This window comes from Physeter macrocephalus, chromosome 8 (assembly GCF_002837175.3).
Source record: "Physeter macrocephalus isolate SW-GA chromosome 8, ASM283717v5, whole genome shotgun sequence".
Lineage (NCBI taxonomy): Eukaryota > Metazoa > Chordata > Mammalia > Artiodactyla > Physeteridae > Physeter > Physeter macrocephalus.
In genome coordinates this window covers 69,398,669-69,426,542 of record NC_041221.1, presented here as the reverse complement: position 1 = coordinate 69,426,542, position 27,874 = coordinate 69,398,669, and the positions used below count along the sequence as shown (strand labels likewise).

At 35.0% G+C, this 27,874-nt stretch overlaps 1 protein-coding gene across 2 annotated transcripts in view; it reads right to left on the bottom strand.

Moving 5' to 3' along the window:
* Positions 1 to 27,874, bottom strand: part of ERBIN (erbb2 interacting protein) — a 119,851-nt gene that overhangs the window by 28,915 nt on the left and 63,062 nt on the right. For both annotated transcript variants that reach the window (XM_055086598.1, XM_007103288.4), the window contains 11 exons: positions 25,797 to 25,875; positions 24,224 to 24,313; positions 22,062 to 22,118; positions 18,074 to 18,137; positions 16,007 to 16,081; positions 13,817 to 13,961; positions 11,992 to 12,064; positions 11,562 to 11,691; positions 11,124 to 11,239; positions 9,565 to 9,634; positions 2,544 to 2,643 (listed from right to left, as the gene is read on the bottom strand). In XM_055086598.1, the coding sequence (XP_054942573.1) occupies positions 2,544 to 2,643; positions 9,565 to 9,634; positions 11,124 to 11,239; positions 11,562 to 11,691; positions 11,992 to 12,064; positions 13,817 to 13,961; positions 16,007 to 16,081; positions 18,074 to 18,137; positions 22,062 to 22,118; positions 24,224 to 24,313; positions 25,797 to 25,875 (999 nt within the window). The remainder of the gene's footprint in view (positions 1 to 2,543; positions 2,644 to 9,564; positions 9,635 to 11,123; positions 11,240 to 11,561; positions 11,692 to 11,991; positions 12,065 to 13,816; positions 13,962 to 16,006; positions 16,082 to 18,073; positions 18,138 to 22,061; positions 22,119 to 24,223; positions 24,314 to 25,796; positions 25,876 to 27,874) is intronic.

Here is a 27,874-nt window from a genome sequence, read left to right as displayed (position 1 = left end):
ATGTAATTACATCTTTGCATGAAACATTATATATAGCTTTACTACGTAAATAAAGTAATTACAAGATACTCTCTATCAAAACTAAGGAAAATTGAAAATTTAACATAAACTCAACACTTACATATCCTGCTATCTGATATTAATATTAAAGATGTGACAACTGTCACAAAGTAAGAATGCCATGAAACCAAATACTAACAACAGGAATAAAGCTTTGAGATTCACCTTTTTCTTTGTTTTCATTACTTGACTCAAAAATTTAATTGCTTTGTGTTGTTGCTTAATATTAAATGAATTAGAGTGTTTGTTCTTGTTTGTTTGTCCAACATGGTTCAAACTCCTGGGAAACCCTACTGACATACTTTTTGTGGTATACTTGGAAAGGCAAGCAGAGTCAAGCAGTTTCCAACAAAGTCTATTTCCAGGATTGAGAAGATTTCTGCTCCCGTCTTAGGCTTTTTTGTTACCAGAAGGATTCCTGAAGAGAATCTAACAATTAAAACACTATAGATACGTGATTTTGTGCAGTTCCCTCAGTTCCCTACAAAAAGTAACATGGTAATATATAAATTATTTCATTCAAGGTTTGGCATTCGGAAATAATCTTCCAAATCCCAATACTGTTCATTATGTACTGGGGGTGGGGATGGGGGTTAAGACTCCACCAGCCTAGCCCAGAGATCTCTAAGAGTTTTAGATTACATCAAAGCAATTTAACACCAGAATTTTTTTAGAACCCCAAAGAAAACTTTTACCATGCCTCTCACTCCTGTCAACTTCTGGTCACCTACACTTTCTACCCTTTAGTGTAAATCTCACATCTTTTGCGATTCAGGGTATCAGGCAGTAACATCACTTTTTCTGCATTTCAGATGCCACTAGATCTGATCACACTGGCATATTCATTGAGGACTCTAGTATTTGCCTAGAGTGTTTCTCTCTACCTACGACCTGCCAAAATCCTGAATGCTGAAAATTTGCGATGACCCCACCTCAACCCTATTAATTTCATAATTCCTCGATGCCCTCAATTCCAATGTCCATCTGCATTTCACCCATGTGATTCACAATCATGGTAATACTCAAGACCTTAGCTTCTGTAATACTTTTCCACCTCCCTGACCACTACACTTGTCCTTCTAAATCATTCACTTCCTTATTACTGCTGGTAAACGTCAAGTTCCTTAACCTCATTTCTTTTTCTTCCTGTAAAAAGCACTCTAGGTTTTATTTCCTTCTCTATTCACCTTAGATTTCATGATATATTATTTCCACCATTCTCACCGTTCTTGCCCCCTTTCCTTAAGTCATACCTATGCAATAAGTCCGTAACGTGGTACTTCAATCACCTACCTTCTTTGCCGTGGAATTTAACCAGAGAAAAATGACATAACCTTGTTGTTTAGAACCACTGCAAATTTATGGTATTCCCTCCTCTTTGCTCCACCTTCAATGCTGCTCAGGAATTCTATTTATTCTAAGTCAGTCTGCTCTGCCACTCCAAATCACTACCACTTCCTCAAATGCCCTTCCCCCAGTCTTTAGAGGCAATTTTCTCTTTGACTTCACTGAGAAAATAAATGCAATGAAAACCCTCAGACTGATATTGCTCCCCGATACCTTGTTTTCCTCAGTTATAAATTTATTGTTAGGTGGATCCATACTTCCCCTTTTTCCTGTGTAAGACTGATTTCTCTAACTAGGCTCAAGATACCATGCCCTTTCCTTCCAATTTATTCATCATTATCCCTCTCTTACATCATAAGCTTCTTGAAAGCAAGGATTTAAGATCTTAAATACTCAGATCTGAGACTTCCCTGGCAGTCCAGTGGTTAAGACTCCACGCTCCCAATGCAAGGGGCGCAGGTTCGATCCCTGGTCGGGGAGCTAAGATCCCACATGCCATGTGGCGCAGCCAAGAACAACAACAACAACAAAGACCAAAAACTTAGATCTAACACAATGCCTGGCACATAGGTGGTAATAAAAATGGAATGAACTAAATGTGAAGCGTCTACTCTCGAAGTATTAAAAAATTCCGCCTGAAGGACATTGTTTTCTGACTCATCTATTTCTTAGAGACACTGTGATAAAGGAAAAAGCTTTTCTTGCAGTTGAAAGGAAATTCACCTGCCTGACCATACCAAATGTAGTTTCTGATTCAGTATTATAAGTATATTAGTTATAGTGCTCTCCTTATAATACCCATAGTGAAATACTTTAAAAAACACATGAACTCTAAAAGGACTCAGAATACTATAAACTTATACTTTTCGGTTGAAGCCTCTCCCACACTAAAATGCATCTAACAAAATCAAAGGAGTTATTTAAGGAAACATATGGTATACATATACCTCTAAATTCAACTATCTATAACACTGAGATATTGCCTTTTTTTCCCATTTTCAGAGAACTTCATTAACCAGTTCTCCAAATTTTCTTCAAATTAGTAAAAGTTTTTGAGACTTAAAATTCACTTTACACCTTTGCTGTAATTTGTCAGTATTTGTTTTTTAAAAGAAAAGAGATTCTTAAATTCCTACCATCCTCAGTCCTTGGCTGCTGAGGGAACATGTAGTTAGTAAGCACCATTTTCTGGGTCTCTGAATCAGTCTCTTTTTGAAGAGGTATCAGCGGTTTGGACTAGGGAAAGAAAATAAAAGTTTAGTTTTCAATAATCCTAAAGCAACTACATATCCAGCAATACCTCTGAATAAGCACTCACCATTTTTTCTATAAAGTATCAATGTGTAGGTTACCCCCAAAAATGTTTTTTACATAATAAAACTTTAAGATTTGAAACAATATATAAATCTAAAAAATAAAATTTAGCTTTTAATACAAAGCAAACTCATACTGTATTGCAATTATCACTGATCAATACAGTTTTAAAAGTTCTTATATATTAAGTACATCCACAGTCCAACAATTACTTATCATAGTGATTTTAATAACGCCAAAAACTAAGCCTTTCCATTTTATGTTATTTTGCCCCTTCTAGTATTCCCCTTTGGGAAGATGCTTTTGTAGAAATGATTTAGAAGGTTTAGTCTAGTTATCTGCAGGTTTATTTTAGCTGAAAACAGAGTACTTAAACACTAAGTTGTAACCTTCTCTTTTCTGCCCCGTGTCTCTGTTCTCCATTAAAGATACCACAAGTTACTAAGTGGCAGAACTAGAAAACTCAATTATTTTGGACCTCATTTTTCCTTAGGACTCTTTTCCTAACTGGTTATTAAGTGTTTTCAATTTACTTCTTACTATAACTCATACTTTTGCCAGCCTACTGACCTAACATCCTACCAATCCAAGCCTCGGCTAACTCCAGACAAGCAGGAACTACCCAATCCTCCCCTCACCTGCCACCCTATCAATTAATTCTTTGGACTCACTCTTGTGAAAACCGTGCAGCTAGTTAATGCCATCCTATAATCTTACTCCCATTCAAACATTTCCTCTGTGCCCCCATCCTTCTTCCACAGTAGAGATACTACTGCCCTGCATCTCAAACATCTTCAATGAAAACTTTCCTTGATCTCCTCAGATAATGAAAATGGTAGATCTACTCCTTTCCCAAGGACAGCACTTTCCTGAAGCCTTCAGATACAGGTTGCTTCTTCTCCCACACCTCATAAACTCCAGTTCAGGCGGTGGAGTTAGTGTTTACAAATGCTATGAGATCATTACTCCTCTCTCAATTATAAACACCTCTTCTTTTAAGGGAGATCAAACCCTGCCCCAACCATTCTAGCTCCTTTCCTAATATCCACTGACCTCCTGATAGTATCCAACTATTTCTGACTCTTTTATGCCAAATCTTTCCACAGTAATGGGTAATTCCACAGATATAAAATGTAGATGACATAGCCATACTTTTAGCCCAGTGATTTCTCAGTAGATGAGGAGTGGGTTGGAATGAGGAAAGAAGTCTACTTAGATAGACACAATTATCTGGGAGGGAGTTCCCTGGTGGCCTAGTGGTTAGGATGCCGGGCTTTCACTGCCATGGCCTGGGTTCAATCCCTGGTCGGGGCACTGAGATCCTGCAAGTCACGCGGCATAGCCAAAAAAAAAAAAGAACATCACTAAATGTAACTACATAGGTAAATATAAAAGTTAAAAAAAAACAAAAATTATCTGGGAAGAGGAATTCCGTCAGTCCAGTGGTTAGCACTCCAGGTTCGATCCCTGGTTGGGGAACTATGATCCTGCATGCCATGCGGTGTGTCATGCATGCATGCATGAAGAAATAAATAAATAAATAAATTTTAAAAAAAGAACGGTAAATTCTATGTTAAAAAAAAAAAAGAATGATCTGGGAGGCTTTTAAAAACTAATCACACCCCTGAAAAAGTTCTACAATTAACTGTGGTAATGGCTGTACAACTCTATGAATATATTAAAAACCACTGAATTATGCACTTTAAAATAGGTAAATTGTACAGAATGTGATTTATATTTCAATAAAGGTGTTATAAGAAAACTAATCATCTGTTATTTATCGAGTGCAAAGGCAGAAAGAGACTGAGAGCTATTTACCAAGCATCTCCATTCCCTAAATACTTAACTCCAATGATCTTTATTACTATTTCATTTTAGATACTCATTCTACTCCCTTGCCATAATTCCTACAATATAACCTGTTAATGTTCTTTCTCTGAAACATAAATTCACTCATTCAGCAAGTGTTTACTAAGTGCCTCCTATATGCAAAGCACTATGACAGGCACTGGGTATAGACTAGCGAGCAAACCATCTTTACTGATTCTGTAGAGCTTACAATATATGAGAGGAGGGATAGTGATAACAAAATAAATTACAATACAATGTAAGAACTAGGTAGAGAGGGTATAAGGTGCTAAGAGAACACAAAGCAGGAGGTATTTGCTTACCAAAATCTTGAGCCATGAGGAAAGCATTCCTGAAAGAACGCCTTCCTAGATGAGGATGAGCACATTAACCAGGTAAGAAGGGGGAGGATGCATGTTCCAAGAGAGCAGAACTCACTTGAGGAAATGAGAATAAAGACGTAAGGGGAGGAGGTGAAGCTAGAGGATGAGCAGGCATTTTAAGCAGGTAGTGCTAGAACAAGATTAAAGGATCACTTGAGTTGCAGTGTGGTTCTGAATGGAACCAGTGTGATAAGAGATAGGGGCTGTGGCAACACCCGAGGCAGAGACATATCAGAAAGCTACCTCAATAGTCTAAGCAAACACTGTCCAATAGAGATATAATGTGAGATAAAAATGAGAACCATAGATAATTTACAATTTTCTGGTAGCCACATGTTTCTAAAAGGTAAAAAGAGATTAAATTTTGATAATGCATTTAATTTAAACTTATATATTCAAAATATTGTCATTTTAATGTGTAATTGATAATAAAAATTGTTGATGTGATTTTACATTCTTTGTTCATACTAAGTATGGAAAATTCAGTGTATATTTTGCACTTACAGCACATCTCAATTTGGACTAGTCACATGACCATGTCTACTGTACTGGACAGTGCAGGTCTAACTGAAAGATGATGGTGGACTGTATTTAAGGGAAGGGGGAGCAGGGATAAAGCAAAGCACAAAAACATCTGATATATTTAAGAGTTAAGACTAAACAGAGCTTGGTAATTCACTGTACTCAAGTACAGGGAGAAACACTAGTTAAGAATTACATTCCCAGGTCTCTGTCTCCAGCAAGTACTTTTTATTGATCTAGGGAACCCAGGAAAAGAAAAAGATTTGGAGCAGAAGATGAAATGTTCAGTTTTAGGTTGGTTGAATTTGAGACATCTAGGGGGGCAATGTTAAGTAGACAGTGAGTGTGAAGTTCAGGAAAGAGAACTGGGCTGAAGATAGTTGTTAGGAATAATGATGATATAGTCAGTAATTGCATCTTTCCCAGAGGAAAGTATAAGGAAAGTAACTAAAGCAGAGCCTAGAGCACCATGAGGGGCACCAACATATAAGATACTGGCAGAAAAAAAATTCCTGAAAAGGGAACTAAGGCGTGGTCAGTCAAAAGGACAACCAGCAGAGCATGGTAACATAGACACCATGCAGATCTCTCACTTCATTGCTCCTACAAGACTTGCTCATCAACCCCACCAAGACTGCCACTCTCTTGAACTTTTTACTTTATCATCATCATTCTTTCCTGTCTTTGATTCTCTTTACATATCTGACCATATCTCATTATGACCAGTTTCCTGCCAATTATCAAGACCTTGCTGCACTGTCCTTCTCTTGCACCTGGGTTGGCAAAGCTGTAACCCAGAATTATTCTAATTGTGTGCTTTCTCTGTATCACACAACTGAGCAAATTAGTACTAACAATAAGTCTGTGGTAACAAACTTCAACAGACTCCCAATGTTGCTTGAAAATTCTTCTGAACTTCCTAAATTGTATTCTGAAGAAGATATTATTTTCAAAAAAAAATTTTTTTAATAAAAATAGGATTCAGGAACTGCTAAGAGTTTGGAAACTGCTACATTCTAAGAGTTTCACCATATAGATTATTAGCCCTCCCTCTCACAAACTTCATACCCAAGATCCCTTCAAGAACATAAGAATCCCTGCCAGAGCTTTTGATTCCATCAGCTTCCACTCCAGTTATCCATCACTCTCTAATATCCTTAATTTCATTCTCCATAGAGCCTCCTTCCAGCAACCTATAAACATGCTCTCTTATCTTGTGCCTAGCTACCAATTTCTTTATGTTCCTTTCTTTGTGTTCCACTCCTGTTCTTTCTTATCCAACCTTCTTAAAAGACTAATCAACATTCATATGTCTCCATTCTCTCATTTATTTATTCCTTAAACTACTTCAATCTGGTATTTGACATATACTTCTAAAACTGCATTAGCTATGGTCAAGATAAGTTGGCAAGATAGGTATAACTTGCCAAAATATAATGGATATTGTTCAGACTTCATTTGAATGAACCTCTCACTGGCATTTATCTTGTTTCAACTCGTTCCTTTAGGCCAGTTGCTTCACCCTTAACGTAAAAACACCTTCATACAGTTTTCCTTGTAAAGAGCGGCCATAGAGGTATGGCCACTCTTTCTAAGCCTATTATCCCGCCTGCCACTTAAATGTTAGTATTCCTCAGGATTAATCCATCCCTAACATTTAAAAAAATAAACTGACAATAACTCCTTTTGACAAAATAATAAAAAGCTATGAAACCACTTTCAAGAAAAAGTGATTAAGATGATGGACTGAACACACATCTCTTCTCATGCTACAAGTCTTTTAAATACATTTTACACATGAAAGAAATAAATCTATAATAGTACTGGGGAAAAAAATCATGCCTTCAGGAGCAATTTTGAGAACCCCTGGAGGTTAAAAATTAAAAGAGTGGAGAAACCAAGAGCACAGAAAACCACAGCCTAAAACAAGGCGATGGGTGCGGGTGCGGGTGGGGGTGGTCCAAGGCCACCTGAACTGTTCCATGCGTGCCTACCTGGATACACCAAAGGTACTTCAAACTCAATAAACCTAACCAGAACTTCACATCTTCCCATAAACAGATTTCTTTCTCGTGGTTCTCTATCTTGGTTATGGTATCAATATCTACCTAGTCACTCAAGCCACATCTCTGAGGCTCATCTTTGCTTTTACTCTTTCTTCTCACATACATGCATTCTTCTCACGTTCCACTGATGTGACCTTTTAAGTTATGCCCTAAAAAGACAGTATTTTCCCGGGCCCTGTTATCATTACTCTACTTCAGCCAACACTTTCTGTTGCCTTGAGTATGGCAATGCCCTCCAATAGGTCTTCTCTGGCCTTCCCGCTTGGCACCCCCCCCTGCTAAATCCATCTTCCATAATGCAGCCTGCAAAGCCTTTCTAATGTATCAGTCTGATCATGCCACTTGCCTGTTCATATGTTACACAGCTTTCTTATCTCCTGTAGTAGGGTTCACATGTAATCCCAGGACCACTTCTCTTAAACTGATAACATATATGAATAATTGACCATGACTATAATGACCAAACATCCAGGTTGCCTGGGACATTCCCATTTTACACATGCTATTCTGACACTTATCATAGAGGCCCCTTTCCCTATCAAGTGTCCTAAAATAGATAATAAATTACAGTCACCCTAATCACAACAATTTTCCACTGAGCCTGAATATGACCTTAGAATCCTTTAAAAAAAATCATAATTTATCAAAGTTGACATGCAAGATTAAAAAAATCTATTTGCCATCCTTGAAATATAATGTAAGTTCCTTTGTACGGCATATGTGATCCTCCATGACCTGATCTGTGTCCACCTCTATGGCCTCACGTCCCACTCTTCCATCTCACAAGTTATGCTCTAGTTATAAAACCACTTGTAGAGGTACTGAATATACTACACTGCTTCACTAATAAGTGCTTAGGCTCATGATAGATATTCCTTCTAACCAGAACACTCTTCCCCTTTCTTTAATCCTATTACTTTTTTTTTTGAAAGGAGCCGTAAGTTATTTTTTTAAATAAATTTATTTATTTATTTTTGGCTGCGTTGGGTCTTTGTTGCTGCACGTGGGCTTTCTCTAGCTGCGATGAGCGGGGGCTACTCTTCATTGCGGTGCGCGGGCTTCTCATTGCGGTGGCTTCTCTTTGTTGCGGAGCACGGGCTCGGCACGTGGGCTCAGTGGTTGTGGCTCACAGGCTCTAGAGCGCAGGCTCAGTGGTTGTGGTGCATGGGCTTAGTTGCTCACTAATTGTGGTGCACGGGCTTAGTTGCTCCACAGCATGTGGGATCTTCCTGGATCAGGGCTCAAACCCGTGTCCCCCTGCATTGGCAGGCGGATTCTTAACCTCAGCACCATGAGGGAAGTCCCAGCATAGTTCACTCTTAATTTCATTTGAGAATCTGCTTTACTCTTCCCTTCTTCAGACAGATACTTCCTAAACCACTCTATCTAAAATAAGATGTTTACTCCAACCCTGCTATCAGGGTTCCAATAGCAGGGCTGTTCCAATGCCTATCAAACTTTATTTTTCTCTGTAGTTCTGAAATATTATTATGTAGTTACTTATTTGTCTCTGTCTCCCATGAGAATGTAAACTCAATGAGAATGTAAGAAGATTCTATTTGCTTCATCAGTATAACTCCAGCTCCCAGAGCAGTTCATGTCCTACCGTAAGCTTTCAATAAATGTTTGTCAAACAAAGGAAAGTCCAAGGAACAAGTCTTAATTCCTTAGAAATACTTCTTCAAGGTTTGTCAAAGTGCTTGATTAGAAGCATAATTTAAATTATCAAATTTATACAGATATAAGCCACAGAGAGTCTCTATAAAAATGTTAAAAAGTTAGGGAGAATTCTGTCCTAATGTATCTTTTTACAGATATAGAAGTTAGACAAGCCCAAAAGGACTTACCGTTCATGAATCTACACATATTTCACAAAAAATTATGTGTATCTAAGTATTTTCCAGTATTTTCCTTATACATGTGTACCAGATTAGAACTGCTGTTAAATAATCCTAAGTAAATTAGAATGCATAATCATATAGAATAACTGGAATTCTATCAATTTACAAAATCAGAATATCTACCTGATTATCTGAGAGCCACATAGCAGTCAATTGCTGTAGCTTTGTAAAGCTAAAGGGCAAATGTTTTAATCTGTGGGAAAAAATACAAACAAAAATTAAACTTTAAAAATGAGAAATGTTAAAATGAGAGCTAGATCTAATGGTCTTCTAAACAATGTTATATTATTGCATATGAAAATAGGAGAAAAATATTTAATTCAGGAGAAAACCCAGTATAGGTCTTTGAACAGGATATAAGACAAAATACTATTTAGTTTTAAAAGAATTAATTTTAAAAATATAATTCTTCAATTGAATCAATTCGATTGGGGGAAAAAATGGATAATCTAATAACCTCAAAAAAAATTATCTGCTAAGAAAAACTGGTAACTATCCCTACCTTACTGCAAAGGCAAGGACAAACAATGTCTCATAAAATTGCTTTGGATGTTTTACTTGCCTTTACAGAGAACAAACTGTTATAGGAACCACTCTGAGTAAGAGCTTGTTATAAATACTGCACTCTTTTTATCTCATTGTGACCCAGCACTTTCATACTCAAAAAGACTATTTTAACACTATAATGAGTAAAAACAAAGTAATAGCAATACTCAGTAGAATACTAAATTGGAACAGCACCCTACTTAAAGCTTCTGTCTTATGCCTATCTATTCTATGCCTAACTTCCAAGGAGCCTAGGGAATCTAGGTCTCTAGAAACCTAGGGTGCTGGAACTTAGGGCTCTAGTTTTAGGGGACAAAGTATGGGCTGAAACAAGGATTTAATTTTAAAAGGGATTTAATTTTAAGGATTTAATTTTCAACCACACTGGATAGCTATAATTAATAATTTACAAGGGGGGGCAGGGACAGTAGTTCTTCTTAAATAAAATGGAACAGTCTGAATACCCTAACTAGTCAGAAAACTGAGTTTACATTAAAGCTCTATCTTAAAAGCTATGTGAATCACCTTAAATCTGAGTCTTAATTTTCTCCTCCATAAAATGGGAATATCCATTTATTATTTTATAGGGCTGTTTTGAATACTTTGTAAGATACTACAAAAGCAAAATGTAAAAATGCCCTTACAATGTTCTTTTATCACTATTAGTATCTTTATATCAGAAAAAATTATGGACAATCTGTTAACTTAAACATTGTTCCAATTTGTGATCTATTTTGCTCTATACCTTGGCTGTGTTGTCCAAAATTATTTGAGTGGGTGTCTAATCACACCATTGCCCAGATTAATACAAGGAGTAGATTAGATTAAAAGCTGCTTTGTTCAACAGCAGTTATTAAGGTGAAGATCTGACTTTAGAAATAAAAATGGCTACTATAAGGAGATAATTAAGACTATATAGCTAAAGTCAACATAAAATGAACTGTGACAACCAGAGTACGATAATTAACATCAGGTAAAATTAAATCATTCTTTCAAATGAAAATTCTACACAAAAAAACAAAAATATATATGAAAAGAAAAACATGCATTAGATTTTCTAACACATATAATGAAATTTTAATTTCATCCAATAGATGTCTTCTACAAACCAAATGATGAATTACATTGTTACAAACCTATTGTCACTCAAATTAATGACTTTTAATTTTTGCATATCACCCATTTCCTCTGGAAGTGTCTCAAGTTTATTGGAATGGAGAAACAGCACAGTTATATTTTTCCAGCTTCCAATCTGAAAGAGAAACACAGAATTGTGGATCAAAACTTCACCTACTGCTTAACAGACATTAAGTGAAGTATCATTTTCAAAAGTTATAAAAAATACTCTTCTCATTTATAAAAGGAATTATATTTTCCCTTTTCAATGATTAACTTTCATGTATGAAGAAAAGAATTTAGGTATCTCTTGAAAATCAATAATAGCTAATTATTATTCAGAAAATAAATAACTTAGTTACAAAATTATTTCTGAAAGAAAATAAAGAAAACCACACTGGATAGCTATAATTAATAATTAGAAAATAAAAATTCAAAATAAATTTTAAATACAGTACCTCTGGGGTTAACTGTTGTAAGTAATTATGATCTGCAGCAAACGTTCTTATATTAGTAAGCTGCCCAATAGATGAAGGCAAAGCTTCAAGTTCATTGAAGCTACAATCCAGTTCTTCTATTGACACTAACCTTTAAAAAAGAAAGTACATATTTTAACAAGAGGTCCTGGATATCATTCAAAACTTAAGAACATATGACTATTTGAACTTGACTTTAACAAACCTAGAGAAAATCTACTTCCAATAAACTAAAGTTCACCTATAAAAATATCAGCCTGTCTTCATTATAAATAAACCCAACCTGCAACCAACTGCTTATTTAAATGTTTTTGGAATCTCCTTTAGATGTTAACAATTATCTGAAAACAATATATGGCATGCTGAACCGAAAGAAGAATCTTCTAGTTCTATTAATACACAAAAATCTTACCCTCCTATAGAGTCTGGTAGATACATTAACTGATTTTCATCTATTTTAAGAGTTGTTACATTCTTCAATGAACCTATCGAGGGAAGAAATAATATACAATTTTCCATCTTGAACTAGAATCAAGTCAACCAACAGTCAACGTGAGCACATATTACATTTGACATGAATCATAAAGAACTTTTAAAAACCAACATATCTAAAAAAGATACCACCCCAACCCCACCAACTCTCTATTCCCTCACCCTGTAATTACAATTTTCACATACATACTACCTCTTAACAGTAGTGTATATTTATCAATTTAACCCTCACTAAAATGTAAGCTTCATAAAAGTATGTACTTTTTGTCTCCCTTTGCTCACTGTGGTAGCCATGCTTATTAAAACAATGCCATGATGGCACAGTGAAGATACACAATACAAACTTATGGTATCAATGGATTAAAGAAGTGGTACCATGACCATAGTTTTCTTAAGTGTATAACAAACTTTTCTACATATTGTACATATACTAAAAACTAAAACAATAAAAATGGAGTTTAATTTAAAATTAAAAGTGTTGAATAAATTATGGTAGAGTTTGCAAAATGTAACCTGAGCTAAAACAGTTATGTAGGGGCTTCCCTGGTGGTGCAGTGGTTGAGAATCCGCCTGCCAATGCAGGGGACGCGGGTTCGTGCCCCGGTCCGGGAAGATCTCACATGCCGCGGAGCGACTGGGCCCGTGAGCCATGGCCGCTGAGCCTGCACGTCTGGAGCCTGTGCTCCGCGACGGAAGAGGCCACAACAGTGAGAGGCCCACGTACCGCAAAAAACAACAACAACAACAAAAAAAACAGCTATGAAATTCAATTGAAAAATATGTAAAAATAATTCTGATTTTTATATTTAAACAACACGAAGATGCCAAGATTTAAGTTTTTGGTTCTTTAAGATAATTCAATTTCCTTGATGCATCATCAGACAAACAATTACACAAACACAGTTGACCCTTGAACAACACAGGTTTAAAGTGCATGGATCCACTTACATGCAGAGTTTTTTCAATAGTAAATACAGTACTACATGACCCACAGTTGGTTGAATACATGGATGCAGAACCATGGACAGGGAGGAAATGAATGCAGATACAAAAGTGCAACTATACATTATATGAGATATTCCCACTGTGCAGAGGGTTGGCCCCCTGACTGCCATTGTTGTTCAAGGGTTAACTGCATAGATTTTCGTAGGATTTTGCTTATCTGGCTGTCTTCTTGTGAGTCTAAAATGTAGTTAAGATTGAAAAAAGTTACTAGATAATGGCCACGATCAAGAGTTAAACCAAATTTGGGTAAATTAAACTCTTTTAAAGAATTTAAACTTTATTTCAGTGATAAAGATGACATTTCCTTAAAGTAAAGAAAAACAGTAATGTCAACAAAAGAGTAAATTGTATAACTGATCACAACAGAAAAAAATTCAAATAACATCTGTGACTTCAGAGAACAGTAAAACTATCTCATAACAAATAAAATTTGATATATGGAAGGTCTGAATCAAGAAATGGCATTAGGGCTTCCCTGGTGGCGCAGTGGTTGCGCGTCCGCCTGCCAATGCAGGGGAACCGGGTTCGCACCCCGGTATGGGAGGATCCCACATGCCGTGGAGCGGAGGGGCCCATGAGCCATGGCCGCTGAGCCTGCGCTCCGCAACGGGAGAGGCAACAACAGAGGAAGGCCCACATACCACAAAAAAAAAAAAAAAAAAAAAAAAAGAAATGGCATTAAGTTTCTCATATTTTATATTAGCAAATATTAATTACATGATTTAGAGAGCAATACAAACCAATAGTCTCAGGCAGTTGTTGAAGTGAATTGCTTGATAATAGGAGGTCTTGAAGGTTTTCACATGCTGAAATTCCTTCTTCAACCATTTCAATATTATTTTTAGAAACATCCAAATATGTAAGCTGTTTCAAGCTACCGATAAACTGTAAGTAAAAAAAAGGAAATCTAATGACTCCATCAACAGTAAGTGGTGAAAAGTTTAGATAATAAACCTAATGCCAAGTTATAATTTAAAATTAAATATTTATATGAGAGGATTCATAATTTTTTAAAATGCTATTAGTAATGTATTCAGTAATAAAACTAAGAGCTCCTACTAATGTTAGCCCAGCAGAGTGACAACAGACATATAATTTTCTTTGGGAACTTAGCTGCCCATCATTTGCAAGGGGGAGAGCAAATATGGGGATTCATATGGCTTTAGGTCTGAGAATGAACACAATGTCAGCTGCTAAGAAACTACATGGAAAATAGCTTACTTCAACAATTCCCTGGGCAAAATGAAATAAGATATAAAGTCAACTGCAACCGCTGGGAAGGACACACTCCATGGCATTAAAAGAGAGTGACAGTTGACCCTTGAACAACACGGGTTTGAACTTCACACATCTATTTATACATGGATGTTTTTCAACAGTAAATACTACAATACTATACTACTTGCGGTTGGTTCAATCTGTGGATGCAGAACCGCAGATCCAGAGGAGGAACCCCATAACGATGAAGGAATCTCAGATAGGGAGGGCTGACTATAAGTTATACACAGATTTTTGACTGCACAGAGGGTCAGTGTCCCCAACCCCTGAGTTGTTCATGGGTCAACTGTGTTTTACAAAAATTTATTACAGAAATTTAAAAATTTTAATCAAGAAAGTGTTGACAAACCCAAACAAAAAATGCGCGGAAGATCTAAATGGACATTTCTTCCAAAGAAGACATACGAATGACCAAAAAGCACATGAAAAGATGCTCATCACTAATTATTAGAGAAATGCAAATCAAAACTACAATTTTGATTGTACAAAACCGGTTCTACAAAACCGGTTTTGATTCTACAAAACCGCTCAGAATGGCCATCATCAAAAAATCTATAAACAATATATGCTGGAGAGGGTGTGGAGAAAAGGGAACCCTCCTACACTGTTGGTGGGAATGTAAATTGGTACAACCATTATGGAGAACAGTATGGAGGTTGCTTAAAAAACTAAATATAGAACTACCATATTTAGCTCTATAAATATGGTATAGATTCAGCAATCCCACTCCTGGGCATATATCCAGAGAAAACCATAATTCAAAAAGATACATGGGGATTTCCCTGGTGGCGCAGTAGTTAAGAATCCACCTGCCAATGCAGGGGACATGGGTTCGAGCCCTGGTCCGGGAAGATCCCACATGCCGCACAGTAACTAAGTCCATGCGCCGCAACTACTGAGCCTGCGCTCTAGAGCCCACATGCCACAAGTACTGAAGCCCGTGTGCCTAGAGCCTGTGCTCTGCAACAAGAAAAGCCACTGCAATGAGAAGCCCACACACCACAACAAAGAGTAGCCTCCACTTGCCACAACTAGAGAAAGCCCGCGTGCAGCAGCAAAGACCCAACGCAGCCAAATAAATAAATTTATTAAAAAAAGATACATGCACCCCAATGTTCACTGCAGCACTATTTACAATAGCCAAGACACGGAAGCAACCTAAATGTCCATCAACAGAGGAATGAATAAAGAAAATGTGGTACATATATACAATGGAATATTACTCAGCCATAAAAAGAATGAAACAATGGCATTCGCAGCAACATGGATGGACCTAGAGATTGTCACACTGAGTGAACTAAGTCAGACAGAGAAAGACAAATATCATATAAGGACCTACTGATGAGCACAGGGAACTCTACTCAATGCTCTGTAATGACCTATATGGGAAAAGAATCTAAAAAAGAGTGGATATACGTATAGGTATAACTGACTCACTTTATTGTACACCTGAAACTAACACAACATTGTATAAAAAAAAAAAAAAAGGAATGTGTTGACAATTTTTAAAATGTAATTTGCTTCTATCTAATAGTATTAAGAATTAAGTAATCATTTTTAAATTAATTAAAACTTATTTGAAAATGTATAATTCATAAAAATGCAAAGGATAGACAGCAATAAGGAAAGTCTTTAAAATTTGATATACATACCCCTGGAATAAAAGTCAGTCTATTGCCATCCATCCAAAATTCTTTCAATCCACTTAGCTGCTCAAGTACTTCAGGCTATTTAGATTGGGGGGGGGAGGAGGGAATATATTAATTTACTTGAATATATTTATTTGGTAAAAGAAGCTCCCCTGGGAATTTCTAATGATAAGTTTCACTTTGAAAAATTAGGAGGAAAAAAAAAAGCAGAGCCAAGACTCAAGCCTTTCCACTATATTATAGTTATTACACAAATATTACTAAACAGATATTCCATAACAGATTACATAAAATTCCTTTAAGCTTTTGATTACATAACAGGCTCAAGTATTTATACAATTAATAAATAAAATAAGACCCATTACTTTCAAGAATACAATAAAAAGATACTCTCAATCATTATCTGTAAAAAGATGTAGACTTTTAGGGAATCTTAAAAAAAAAAAAAAAGATATTCTCTGATGACCTAGAGGGAGGAAAAAAGAAATAAGGCAATATACATCCTAAAAGTCCAATAATAAGGGAAAGGTAAGTAAACCAAGGCATAATCATATGATAAGCATATTGTGTCATTTTCAGCTTCCTGCAATTACATGGTAGAATACTGTTCATAACATGATGTTGAGGACCAAAAAATTAAAAAGATGTAGTGGACTTTGGTATTCAGGCAAAATTTTGCTCTTAGGCAAAATTCACCCTTGGAGGCTCTTCTGAATGCATCCTTTGAAGATATTTCTGTCATCCCAAAAAACTGTGTCCAATCATTGACAGTATGATGGCATGGAGTGTCATCATATCTAATCACCATAATAACATGAGTAATACACAAAAGGCATGTCATTCAGATTTACTGTTAACATTAAGTATAAGTAAGAATTCTAGGTTTAAATTGTATTAAAAGAAATCTCTTTCTGTGCTTTACCTGTTACAATTCTAACAGTAATTGTTTTTTAATGTGTAGTGTTGGAAGATGGAATGGTACAAAAATTAATGATTCTGAATGATGCTCTGATTCATAAAATAAACAATAATTTAGAATTTTCAAATAGTTAATATGGAAATAGATGAATACATATAAGACAAATATTGAGAAAATGTACAACAGTTAGATAATTTAGGAAGCACAGAATATTCATTTTTTCACAGGAGTAAAAACTTCTACAACACAGAGTAAAAGTCATCATATATCAGCTTCAATTAAAATATACTAAAGAATATAAAATAGCATATTTTAGAAAAAAACATGTGATACCCAAAACCACCATGCTCCTCCAGTGACTTCAGCTGAAAAGCTGTCTCTTTAGTGAGCAAATGTACAATACAATATCCAAAGGGCAATCATGCAGCTGGCGGTGCTGAGAAATTCTTGTTCTTAAGACTATCATTTGGAACTTAACAGCAATTTAAAAAAACGAGTTTGTAAACATAATGTAAAAATTTTAATGATGATGATATTGTTAATGAATTCCTCTTCAAAAAAATATCTAGCTTATTTTTCTGAGTTCTCTTGGAGCAATGACTGCAGACAAAAAACTGCTTACATACTTCTTTCCTTTTTGATTTAGCATCATACTACTTTGCATACAAAGCAAAAACACGATCCTGAGGTCTCATTACCAACTCGAAAATAATAGTTGTTTCACTCAATGTTTTCCTTTTAGCTATTAAGTAACATTATAGAGAAGTACTTTATCACTGAGTAAATTCCTAAGCAATACTCCCATGGAGTTATTTTTGACTCACAAGTACGTTTCCTGATGCATTCTAGTCTGATGAAACTTTTTCCCTTATAATCTTTCAAAGTTTCTACTTTCTGTGCCTAAAAACTTTTAAATACCTTTTCTATGGGTTTCTCATTAATTTTACATTTTTACCCTCACTCCTTTCAGATGTTGTTATCTGTTTAATTTTCCCTGTTAAAAATTTTCATATCTTGTCTCCCTAAAATATGTGTATATCTTTACCCAATTTTATACTTTACAAATGCAGAGAAATAAACACATTAGTTTTCACATTTTGCTCTTGATCAAATGAAAAGACTTATGGATAGTGAGGTTGGTGAGAACTTACCACTTCTGTGAATTCATTACTTCCCAAATCCAGTCTTTCCAGCTGGGTCAGTCTATTCATGGTTCTATGCACAATGGATAATAAAGAATTAAGTATACAAAAATATCAATTATATGGAATCTTTTAAAATTTATAGTGTAAAATATTCTTATGTATTATCTAATAACATACAGGCTTTCAAATGTTGATAAAATAAAAATAATAATTTTCTAAGAAAAAGTCATATTTAATTTCTAAATAAAATGAAATGTTATCAATTATTCTCTAATTTTGCCTTCTCATCAGGTTATTTCTATTCTTAAGAAGTAATTGCAGTAAATTTAAACCCCCAGTCCAGAATACAAGTAATTGATTTTCCATTTTTTCCACAAAATAAATTTTCAGATAGTATAAATTAACTAATGATTAGGTTGTTTGGCAGCTTTATATGAATTACCATTTTTCAAGACTGGTGATATATTTGTAAAACTGTAAGATAATTAACTGAAAATCAACATTCAAAATTCCAAGAACAGTAAATATTACACTGTTCCCCACATTTTCAAATTAAATTCAATACAATTCAAAATAAAGTTTTACATGAATCACAAATATAATTCGTAGACTGCATTTATTTTAAATTAAAGCTACAATATACCATTTTTAACTTCCAACTTAATACCAACATATCTCTGCAACTACAGAAACTTGAAGAATGTACAAACTGATTTCATGATGAAATAAACTAAGTTGTATTTTTATAGCTCCTTCAATGAAGGCACTTTTTAAACTAAACTAATTTCTAATTAATTCAAACACATATTTATATTCTTAAATTATTATTTTTAGAAAAACCTATTATTTAATAGGTTGAGGTGCTACCAGCTACCCAGATAAGGAACTACATTAATTTTTTTTTCTAATTTTTAAATTTTTTTTTGGCAGTGCCGCATGGCTTGCGGGAGTTCCACAACCAGGGATTGAACCTGGGCCACAGCAGTGAAAGCACCGAATCCTAACCACTAGACCACCAGGGAACTCCCTAGGAACACATTAAATTTTTTTTAGGATATGACAAAATGATGGCAAAATACAATCATCATATTATCAATATATCAATATGTTAATTAGGAAATTAACACCATTAAAAACCAACAGACTCCTTAAATTATGACACAAGAACACAGATTATTTTTATCTTCTCTTGAAATTCAACAAATTAGTAATAATAAGTAAAATAAAACTTGATTAAATTTATCTGGCTTTTTAGTGAAAAAAAATAAGAATACGTATCATAATTGTAATGTAATTATGTTACTGACCTACCATTAGAGAAAGCTAATTTTCCCTAACCCTTCCATTTAAAATATGCCATTCTATCAACACTAATTTAATTCATCTCCCAACACCAATTTTTCTCAAAACTGCTTTATTTAACTCTCATTTACTGAGTGCCTATTCTCAGGTTCTATGAGGTACTATAATTCTACCTCCCTTACTCACATCTGTCTTTGTCCTGAAAACCTGTAAATTAGCTCCAATTTGCTTTATAACAAAGCAAAAAGGTGTTTCCAGGATCTTTCTCAAGAAAGATTAGATACTAACTCCTATGTCCATAATACTATACCAGGTCGACGTTTGAGAAAAGTAAAGAGGGCTGTGAGGAGGGGGTAAGATTGAAAGAAGAAAACATGGTCTTATTTTTCTTAATTCAGTATTCTTATAATGACAAGATAACACAGAAAATTCACATGCAGCAATTAAACACTTTATATCAACAAGGGTAAGTTATTTTTTAAAAAGGGTACAAAAAGAAAAGCAGTGCACTAGAAAATTCAATTACAAACAATATCGTTAGAAATTTAAGTTTTAAAACTGATTTAGGAAAATGTGAATGACACAGATATGTAATAAAAAAGAGGAAATACATTGTTAAATTCTAAAAGCATCCGCATTGCAACTTGCTGTAGCTAACACTGGCAACTTTGGTCCTACTCATACACCTCAAAAATCTATCTAAGACACAAAATTTCATCTCTTCATTTTCATTTCATTTTTAAGTCTATTCATTTAAGATCCAGCTTCCTACTTCAAGGAGAAAGTAAAAACAATACCCCTCAAATTTCATCCTGTTTGTCTCTAAAATTCCTTTGTATTTAACTCATTTTTACCTTCTCTTCTGTTTCAGAGGAAAAATATACATCCTTTGTGTTCTCTGTACTGTGTTCTCCAGTATTAAGATGGTATTAAATTTCATTTAACTGCATATTTATAACAGCCTTCCCACTGTTCTAATCTTGGATCATAAAAAGGTCCACTCACAGACCCTGAATGCACATGACTTTCCTAACACGTAAAACTGTGGCCTCTTTATAGTTTGTGAGGGCTCAAATATTTTTTTTTTTTTTTTTTTTTTTTGTGTGTGGTATGCGGGCCTTCCCCTGTTGTGGCCTCTCCCGTTGCGGAGCACAGGCTCCGGACGCGCAGGCTCAGCGGCCATGGCTCACGGGCCCAGCCGCTCCGCGACACGCGGGATCCTCCCATACCGGGGCGCGAACCCGGTTCCCCCGCATCGGCAGGCGGACGCACAACCACTGCGCCACCAGGGAAGCCCCTAAATATTTTAATCATGCCTTAAAAAGAAAGCAGTAAAGAACTGTATTTGCAAATACACTGAGAGCCCAATCTGAAGTTAAATAAAGACTTAAAATAGAAGGAGTTAAAATAAGTGAATTACCTATGATATCAGAGACACCATATTAATTGTAGGCTTAGATGTTTCAGTAAGCAATTTACACCTTGTTTATTCAAATCTCTTAGCAGTCAAGTTCTGAGCTAAGGAGTCATCAATGCCAATATCAAATCTGTAAAAATTTAAACCTTTTTGAATTTTAATATGGATAATTCCCACTTTAATTTATACTCACAACCATCACCATAAACTCTAATCAATCCAGTCTTTTGGGAATCAAAACCAGATATGCTCCTTGCCCTCAAAGCCTTACACTCATGGGGGTGTGGGGGTGGGGAGGAGGAAGGACCAAGTACATGTGCCCATTGGAATATGCTGGCCAGGTAAGACAAAAGTAAAATGTATTTTTAAAATTTGGCTAATGCAGTAAATGTCATAACAGATATAAGTAAAATGCTAATTTTGAGTAAACAGAACAACTAACTCCTGGAGAACTGAAGATGCTTCTATTAAGAGGTGACAACTCTTGACAAATAAACTACAACAGGAGTCTGAGAAGTTTTCTGTAAGGGTCAGATATTTTAGGCTTTGCATAAAGTCTCTGTCACAATTACTTGACTCTACCACTGTAGAGCAAAAGCAGCCATAGACAATATGTAAATGAATGAATGTGGTTCTGGTGAAACTATTTACAAAAAGTAGGCTCTGGGACAGATTTAGCCAGTCTGTAGTTTGCCATTACCTCAACTGTAAAAATGCAGCAGTGAATCAGGGTGTTTTAAGACATTTCTTCAATAAATGGACATAGACCAGTGCATTTTGAGTTTGTACATCTGTTTTAGTTTTATCTTATTTGCTCTTGGACTGCCATCTCCTCTTGAGGTTAGCTTACCAGTAGAGGGCCCTCCATCCCATTTCCAATTTACAACAGACTAAAACCAAACAAGTTCTGAAAACTTAAGAGTTACCAGACTTTACATGAAGACCTTATGAGTCTCTCTAATGAGTACTATGTAAGAGCTCTAGTATAGAAATGGGGATCTTAATTTGGGACTCAGGTGGGCTTTACATACTTATTATTCTGACTTTTGTCACACAAGACTGAGTTCCAGAGAGCTATGAAATCACTATTAAATACCAACAGATATACAGATTTTTATATTGAACACCACTAATTAATATACAAAGACCACAAATGTCAGTCTTTTAAAATAATTTGCACTCACATTTTAGATATCAAAGGGTTAATATTTCTCTAAGGATTTAAGAATTTAAAATTCTTAACTAAATTTCACAAAGGATAGCACCTTTACTTACTTTGGCAACATTTTCAACTGGTTTTCTCTAAGTTCTAATATCTGGAGTTTAGTTAATCTGCAAAACAAATAAAATAAATCAAGCATGTATGACAAAGATAAAGAATTTAATTAACAAATTAATGCAATCCTCTAAAATTTTAAAGCAACCAATATTTATTGTGTAATTACAACGTGCAAAATATTGTATTAAAAATTACACAGAAATATAAAGGAAGAAAAGACTATTTTTGCTCCTCAGAATTAATGGGGGGGGATAAACACTTCTTGACATATCCAAAGCACAAAATAACTGTCCCCTAATATCCATCCTAACAAACTTCATGCATTTTTCTAAAAACACCTCCCCAGATTATTAGTCATTAGTAGATTAGAGAACAATAATTTAACTCTAGGGTTGAGCTCTGAGAGAGAAAACTAAAGAAACACAAAGGGACATGGAAAAGGAGAAAATCCTCTGGCACTTCAGTGATGCACATTCCAATAAAATTAGAGGATAAATGAGCAGATGAACTGGGGTGCTCACTAATGCTACAACAGCAATCATATTACAACATACAACGTATGAAGTCAGCAGGCTGTATACTTTAACTTACACAGTGTTACATGTCAAATACATTTCAATTTTAAAAAGTGGTCCAAATACCAGATACAGAAATCTGACAAGTACATGACATGCATATATATATACATACATACACGTGTGTATATACATATGTGTGTGTACATACATACATATATATGTGTATGTATGTAAATATATAAAGCATTATAATGTGGTTCCCATAGGACAGTCACTGGGCTGCAACGACACCCAAAATTCTTTTTTCTTTTGTGAAATACAATTGACAAACAACATTGTTAGTTTCAGGTGTACAATATAATGATTCGATATTTGTATGTACAGTTGACCCTTGAACAACATAGGCATCAGAAGTCCAATGGGACAGAGTAACCACTTGAGCTAAAGCCAGCCCATAGCTGACCCTTGAACAACATGGGTTTGAACTGTGTGAATCCACTTATACACAGATTTTTTTCAACAGTAAATACTATGGTACCACATGATCTGTGCTTGGTTCAATCTGTGGATTTGGAACCTTGGATACTGAGGAACTACAGATATGGAGGGCCAACTATAAGTTATATGCGGATTTTTGACTGTGTGGAAGATCAGCACCCCTAATCCATGCATTGTTCCCGGGTCAACTATATGGTGAAATGGTCACCACAAAAAGTCTAGTTAACATCTGTCACTATACACAGTTACAAAATTTTTTTTTTCTTGAGATGAGAACTTTTAAGATCTATTCTCTTAGAAACTTTCAAATACCACACAATACAGTATGATTAACTATAGTCACCATGCTGTACATTACATCCCCATGATTTATTTATTTTATAACTGGAAGTTTGTACCTTTTGACCACCTTCACCCATTTTGCCCACCCCCGCCCCCTCACCTCTGGCAACCACTAATCTTTTCTCTGGTATCTATGAGCTTGGCGTTTTGGTGGTTTTTTTAAGATTTCACATATAAGTGAGATCATATGGTATTTGTCTTCAAGACAAAAAAAGATGACTACCATATTAACATGTATTTGGATAGCATTTTCTCTAGCAATTAATCTAAACACAATAATAATTTGATACCTATTGTTCATTTACTGATTCATTTTTCCATTAGAAAAATTACTCGGGGACTACAGTATGACAAGAATCGGTCTAAGTTCAAGCAGGAAGCAATGGGGTGGACACTAGAAACACATTTTTCTTTTCTCCAGAACTTTGATTCCAGTGAAGACAGATAAACCAACAATTAGATCATTTTAAAAAATGTGTAAGTGCTAAGAATAAAGCATTCTATCTCAAATATGCAAAAATTATCCCGATTTAAATAAACTCCCTATTTTTACATACTTTAAAACCAAGTGTTAAATTACGTTTTTCTTTTAAATTTTCACTGCTTATTTCTACTTGGGAAAATAAATTCCAAGACAAAATAACAAGTTCTGAAGAAACTATAAAAACTACAATGCTTGGAAATAATTACAAAAGAAGAGCCTATGAAACTGTAATTAACAGTATTACTAAAGCAACTTGTAGTTTTGTAAACTTTATAAGAGCTAACAAGAGAAGGTTTTAGAAGAAACTGTAACTTACCTGCCAAAATTAGCTGGCAAGAACTCAAGGAAAGCATCATTCAGATATAACTGGGTTAGGTTTAACAGCTGAGAAAATCCATCAGGAAGCCTATGTAAAATAAACCAGAATTTAAATTTAATTCATATACAGAATTTTAGTCTCTTATTAAAATCTGTCTAAGAAACTTAACAGATAACATGCTCTTAACAGGTAACAGTCACCTCTTCACTTTTATGAGTGATCCTCAAATTGAGATTTGCCTTTTATAATAACTTACCTGTTTCAATGTTTACACCTTCATCATTTTATAAAAAGGAAGTGAGGCAATATTTGTCTCAGTAAGATAAAATCTGCACATAACAGTCAACTATGAATGAGCCACAACACACAGAAATGTATTCAGGCCATGACTATGATATATCAGCAGACACTCTTGAAATTCACCTTATCTAACACCAATCCAAAGGACTAGACAAAGAATTCTAAACTTTGACAGTATTGACTTTTGGGGCTGGATAATTCTGTGTTGTCAGGAGGCTGTCTTCGGCATTGTAGGATGTTTAACAGCAACCCTAGCCTCTGACCCACTAGAAGCCAGCAGCACTGCCCACCACCACAAGTTGTGAAAACCAAAAAATGTCTCTAGAATTTACCAAATAGCCATAAGAGCAAAACAGTCCCTATTTGAGAAACACTGGTTTAGATTATTTTCAATTTCAATATTTGGTCCCTAAATAATCAAATAAAGATTGTATAATTTTATAGTGACCAAATGGAAAGAAATAATATTAAAAGCTGAATGACATTTAAGATCATATAAGAACCTATATAAGTAGCTTTACTTTTATTTCCTCTGGCTTACAAAAGAAATTACAAATCTAGAACTTGATGCTAGAGCAATATTTTCAGATGAAGGTAAAACATCATCTTTACATGTTTCTCCTTTACATGTTTGCCTATGTTTGGAAAAACTTGTTAAAATACAATACTGTAATACGTGAAAGCTGGTTTCAACTTTCAACTTAGCTATACTAAGCTATGCTTCACACTATTCACCTTTTGCTTCATCATTCCATTTTTGCAAAATTTAACAGCTTTGGTGCTCAGAAAGCATTCTGCTTATAGCCATTACCATCATAAAAGAATATATGTGACCTCTGGTATACAGTACAACCAATCACATGGCTTTTCCCTTTTTTTGTTGTTTTTACCTTTTTGACCTTTCGGGTTTCTTCTATTCTTTTCAAAAGTTTGAGTGTGCCACACACATTGGATTTGCAGGTGAAGACATTTTTATATTGTGCAAGTAACACTGAGCTAGGAGACCTGGATTCTAGTCTCATTTCTGACATTTACTATCTGTGAGACTTGGGGAAAAGCACTTGCCTTATCTGTATGGATGTCAAATTTACCTCTGTAATATATGGAGTTAGAAAGAGTAATTAAAAGGCTCCTATTTAATCTAACTAAAATTTTGTGCAGATTTCAGATTGGTATTAACTGTTCATTAAAATGTAGAAAGTAATATTCTACTATATCATACTTGCTTTATTCACAAAGGTAACTTTTAATTCAACAGAGAAGAACTCACTTGGAAATAGGATTTACACTGGCCTCCACAATCGTCAAAACTTTACAATTTTTTATGTTTTCTGGAAACTCCTGTATTCCTAGAAAACGAACAAATAATCAATGATCAAGTGAAAAGAATCTATTACAAAGGAAAAAATAATGATATTAATAATTAATGTACACTTTTCAGATTCAAAATTTACCAACTGAGCAGATTCTTGATAAACTGACAACATCAACGTCAAACGAACAGAACCATCTGCACAACAATTTCTCTTCGCTCTTTTGCCTCTTTATGACTACTGCTAATTATCTTGTTTAGTTTTGCCTTTCTTTCCTTCTCCCAGCTCTTCTGAAAATCAGTGCCTTCTCTATGTGGTATTAAGGACACAAAATTCAGAACAATTAAGCATTCTTTGTTTTTTCACATAAAATGAGGCATTTTAAAAAAAATTTTTATTGGAGTATAGTTGATTTACAATGTTGTGTCAGTTTCTGCTGTACAGTAAAATAAGTCAGTTATACATACACATATACCTACTCTTTTTTAGATTCTTTTCCCATATAGGTCATTACAGAGTATTAAGAAGAGTTCCCTGTGCTATACAGTAGGTTCTTATTGGTTATCTATTTTTTATATAGTAGTGTGTACAAAAGAGGCATTACTTCTTAATTGCTGGGCTCCAGATTGAGCTGGTCCCTAATACATACAGGATAACAAAGCTGAAAGCAAAGCTGAAGATAGAAGAGGTAGAAAATATGTATCAGATATGCCAGTGGATATGCCTGACACAGTTGTACACTAATACTTCTGTAAAATACAACACAAATGTGACAAGTCAAATTATGATAGAAGTTTCTTAGCACTTAATCTTATCTCTTCCACTTATCTTAGCAAAAATATAGCAACAATAATTTGTGAATTAGCAACAATCCATAGAGAAACTTTAAATAGTACTGTTCTAATCTAGACTAGAGGAATGCGAATTAATAACTTTAAAAATATTCAAAAAATTCTGTGTTATAAGACTCATTCCTCCACTAACATAACATGTATATCAAAGGGGCTGACACTAGATGATCATTTAAGGCTCTTTCAACTTCACTGATGTATGATTCTAAGCAAGTTTACCACAGTGCCCAAGTATAGAATTTCAGATAATGAAAAATGAATGATACAAAATCATCAACTGGCAAATATTACAGTAATAACTGATCAGTCAAAACTCATCAATGGATGCTAAATTAGTGGGTTAAAGAATGAAGAAAAACAGTATACATTTATATAGTCTCAAAGTTTCTCTCCCCAAAATACTTATTAATTTTAAGAGGGGAAAAAAGTGAAGAAATCTCACAGGGACCACTTAAACTGTTTCAAAGTTAGCATCAGCAGTTAACAGCATCATCACAGGGCAACTAATCTTAAGATGCACTGAGAAGGGGTGCAGCATCTACTGTCGTTTTCCTGCCCCAAACACCCAACCTGAATTGAATCATAAGCAAACATGAAACAAATCCAAATTAAGGGAAATCCTATACACCTAGCCAGTAATCTTCAAAACTCTCTGGGTCTAAGGAGATAAAGACAAAGAAAAACTGAAGAACTACCCAGGTAAGAGGAGATCAAAGAGAACTGACTGTGGTAAATATCCAAACGCCTTCACACACATACACACACACACACACACACACGCGCACACACACACACACACACACACACACACACACAAACTGGAAAAATCTGAGTAAGACTGGGGGGCTGTACTAATGTCAGTATTATTACTGTTCTATAATAACTGCAAACATTACCATTGGAGGAAACTAGGTGACAAATACAAGAGTACTATTCTGTAAGGTTTCTTTTTTTTTTTTTTTAACATCTTTATTGGAGTATAATTGCTTTACAATGGTGTGTTAGTTTCTGCTTTATAACAAAGTGAATCAGTTATACATATACATATGTTCCCATATGTCTTCCCTCTTGTGTCTCCTTCCCTCCCACCCTCCCTATCCCACCCCTCTCGGTGGTCACAAAGCACAGAGGTGATCTCCCTGTGCTATGCGGCAGCTTCCCACTAGCTATCTATTTTACGTATG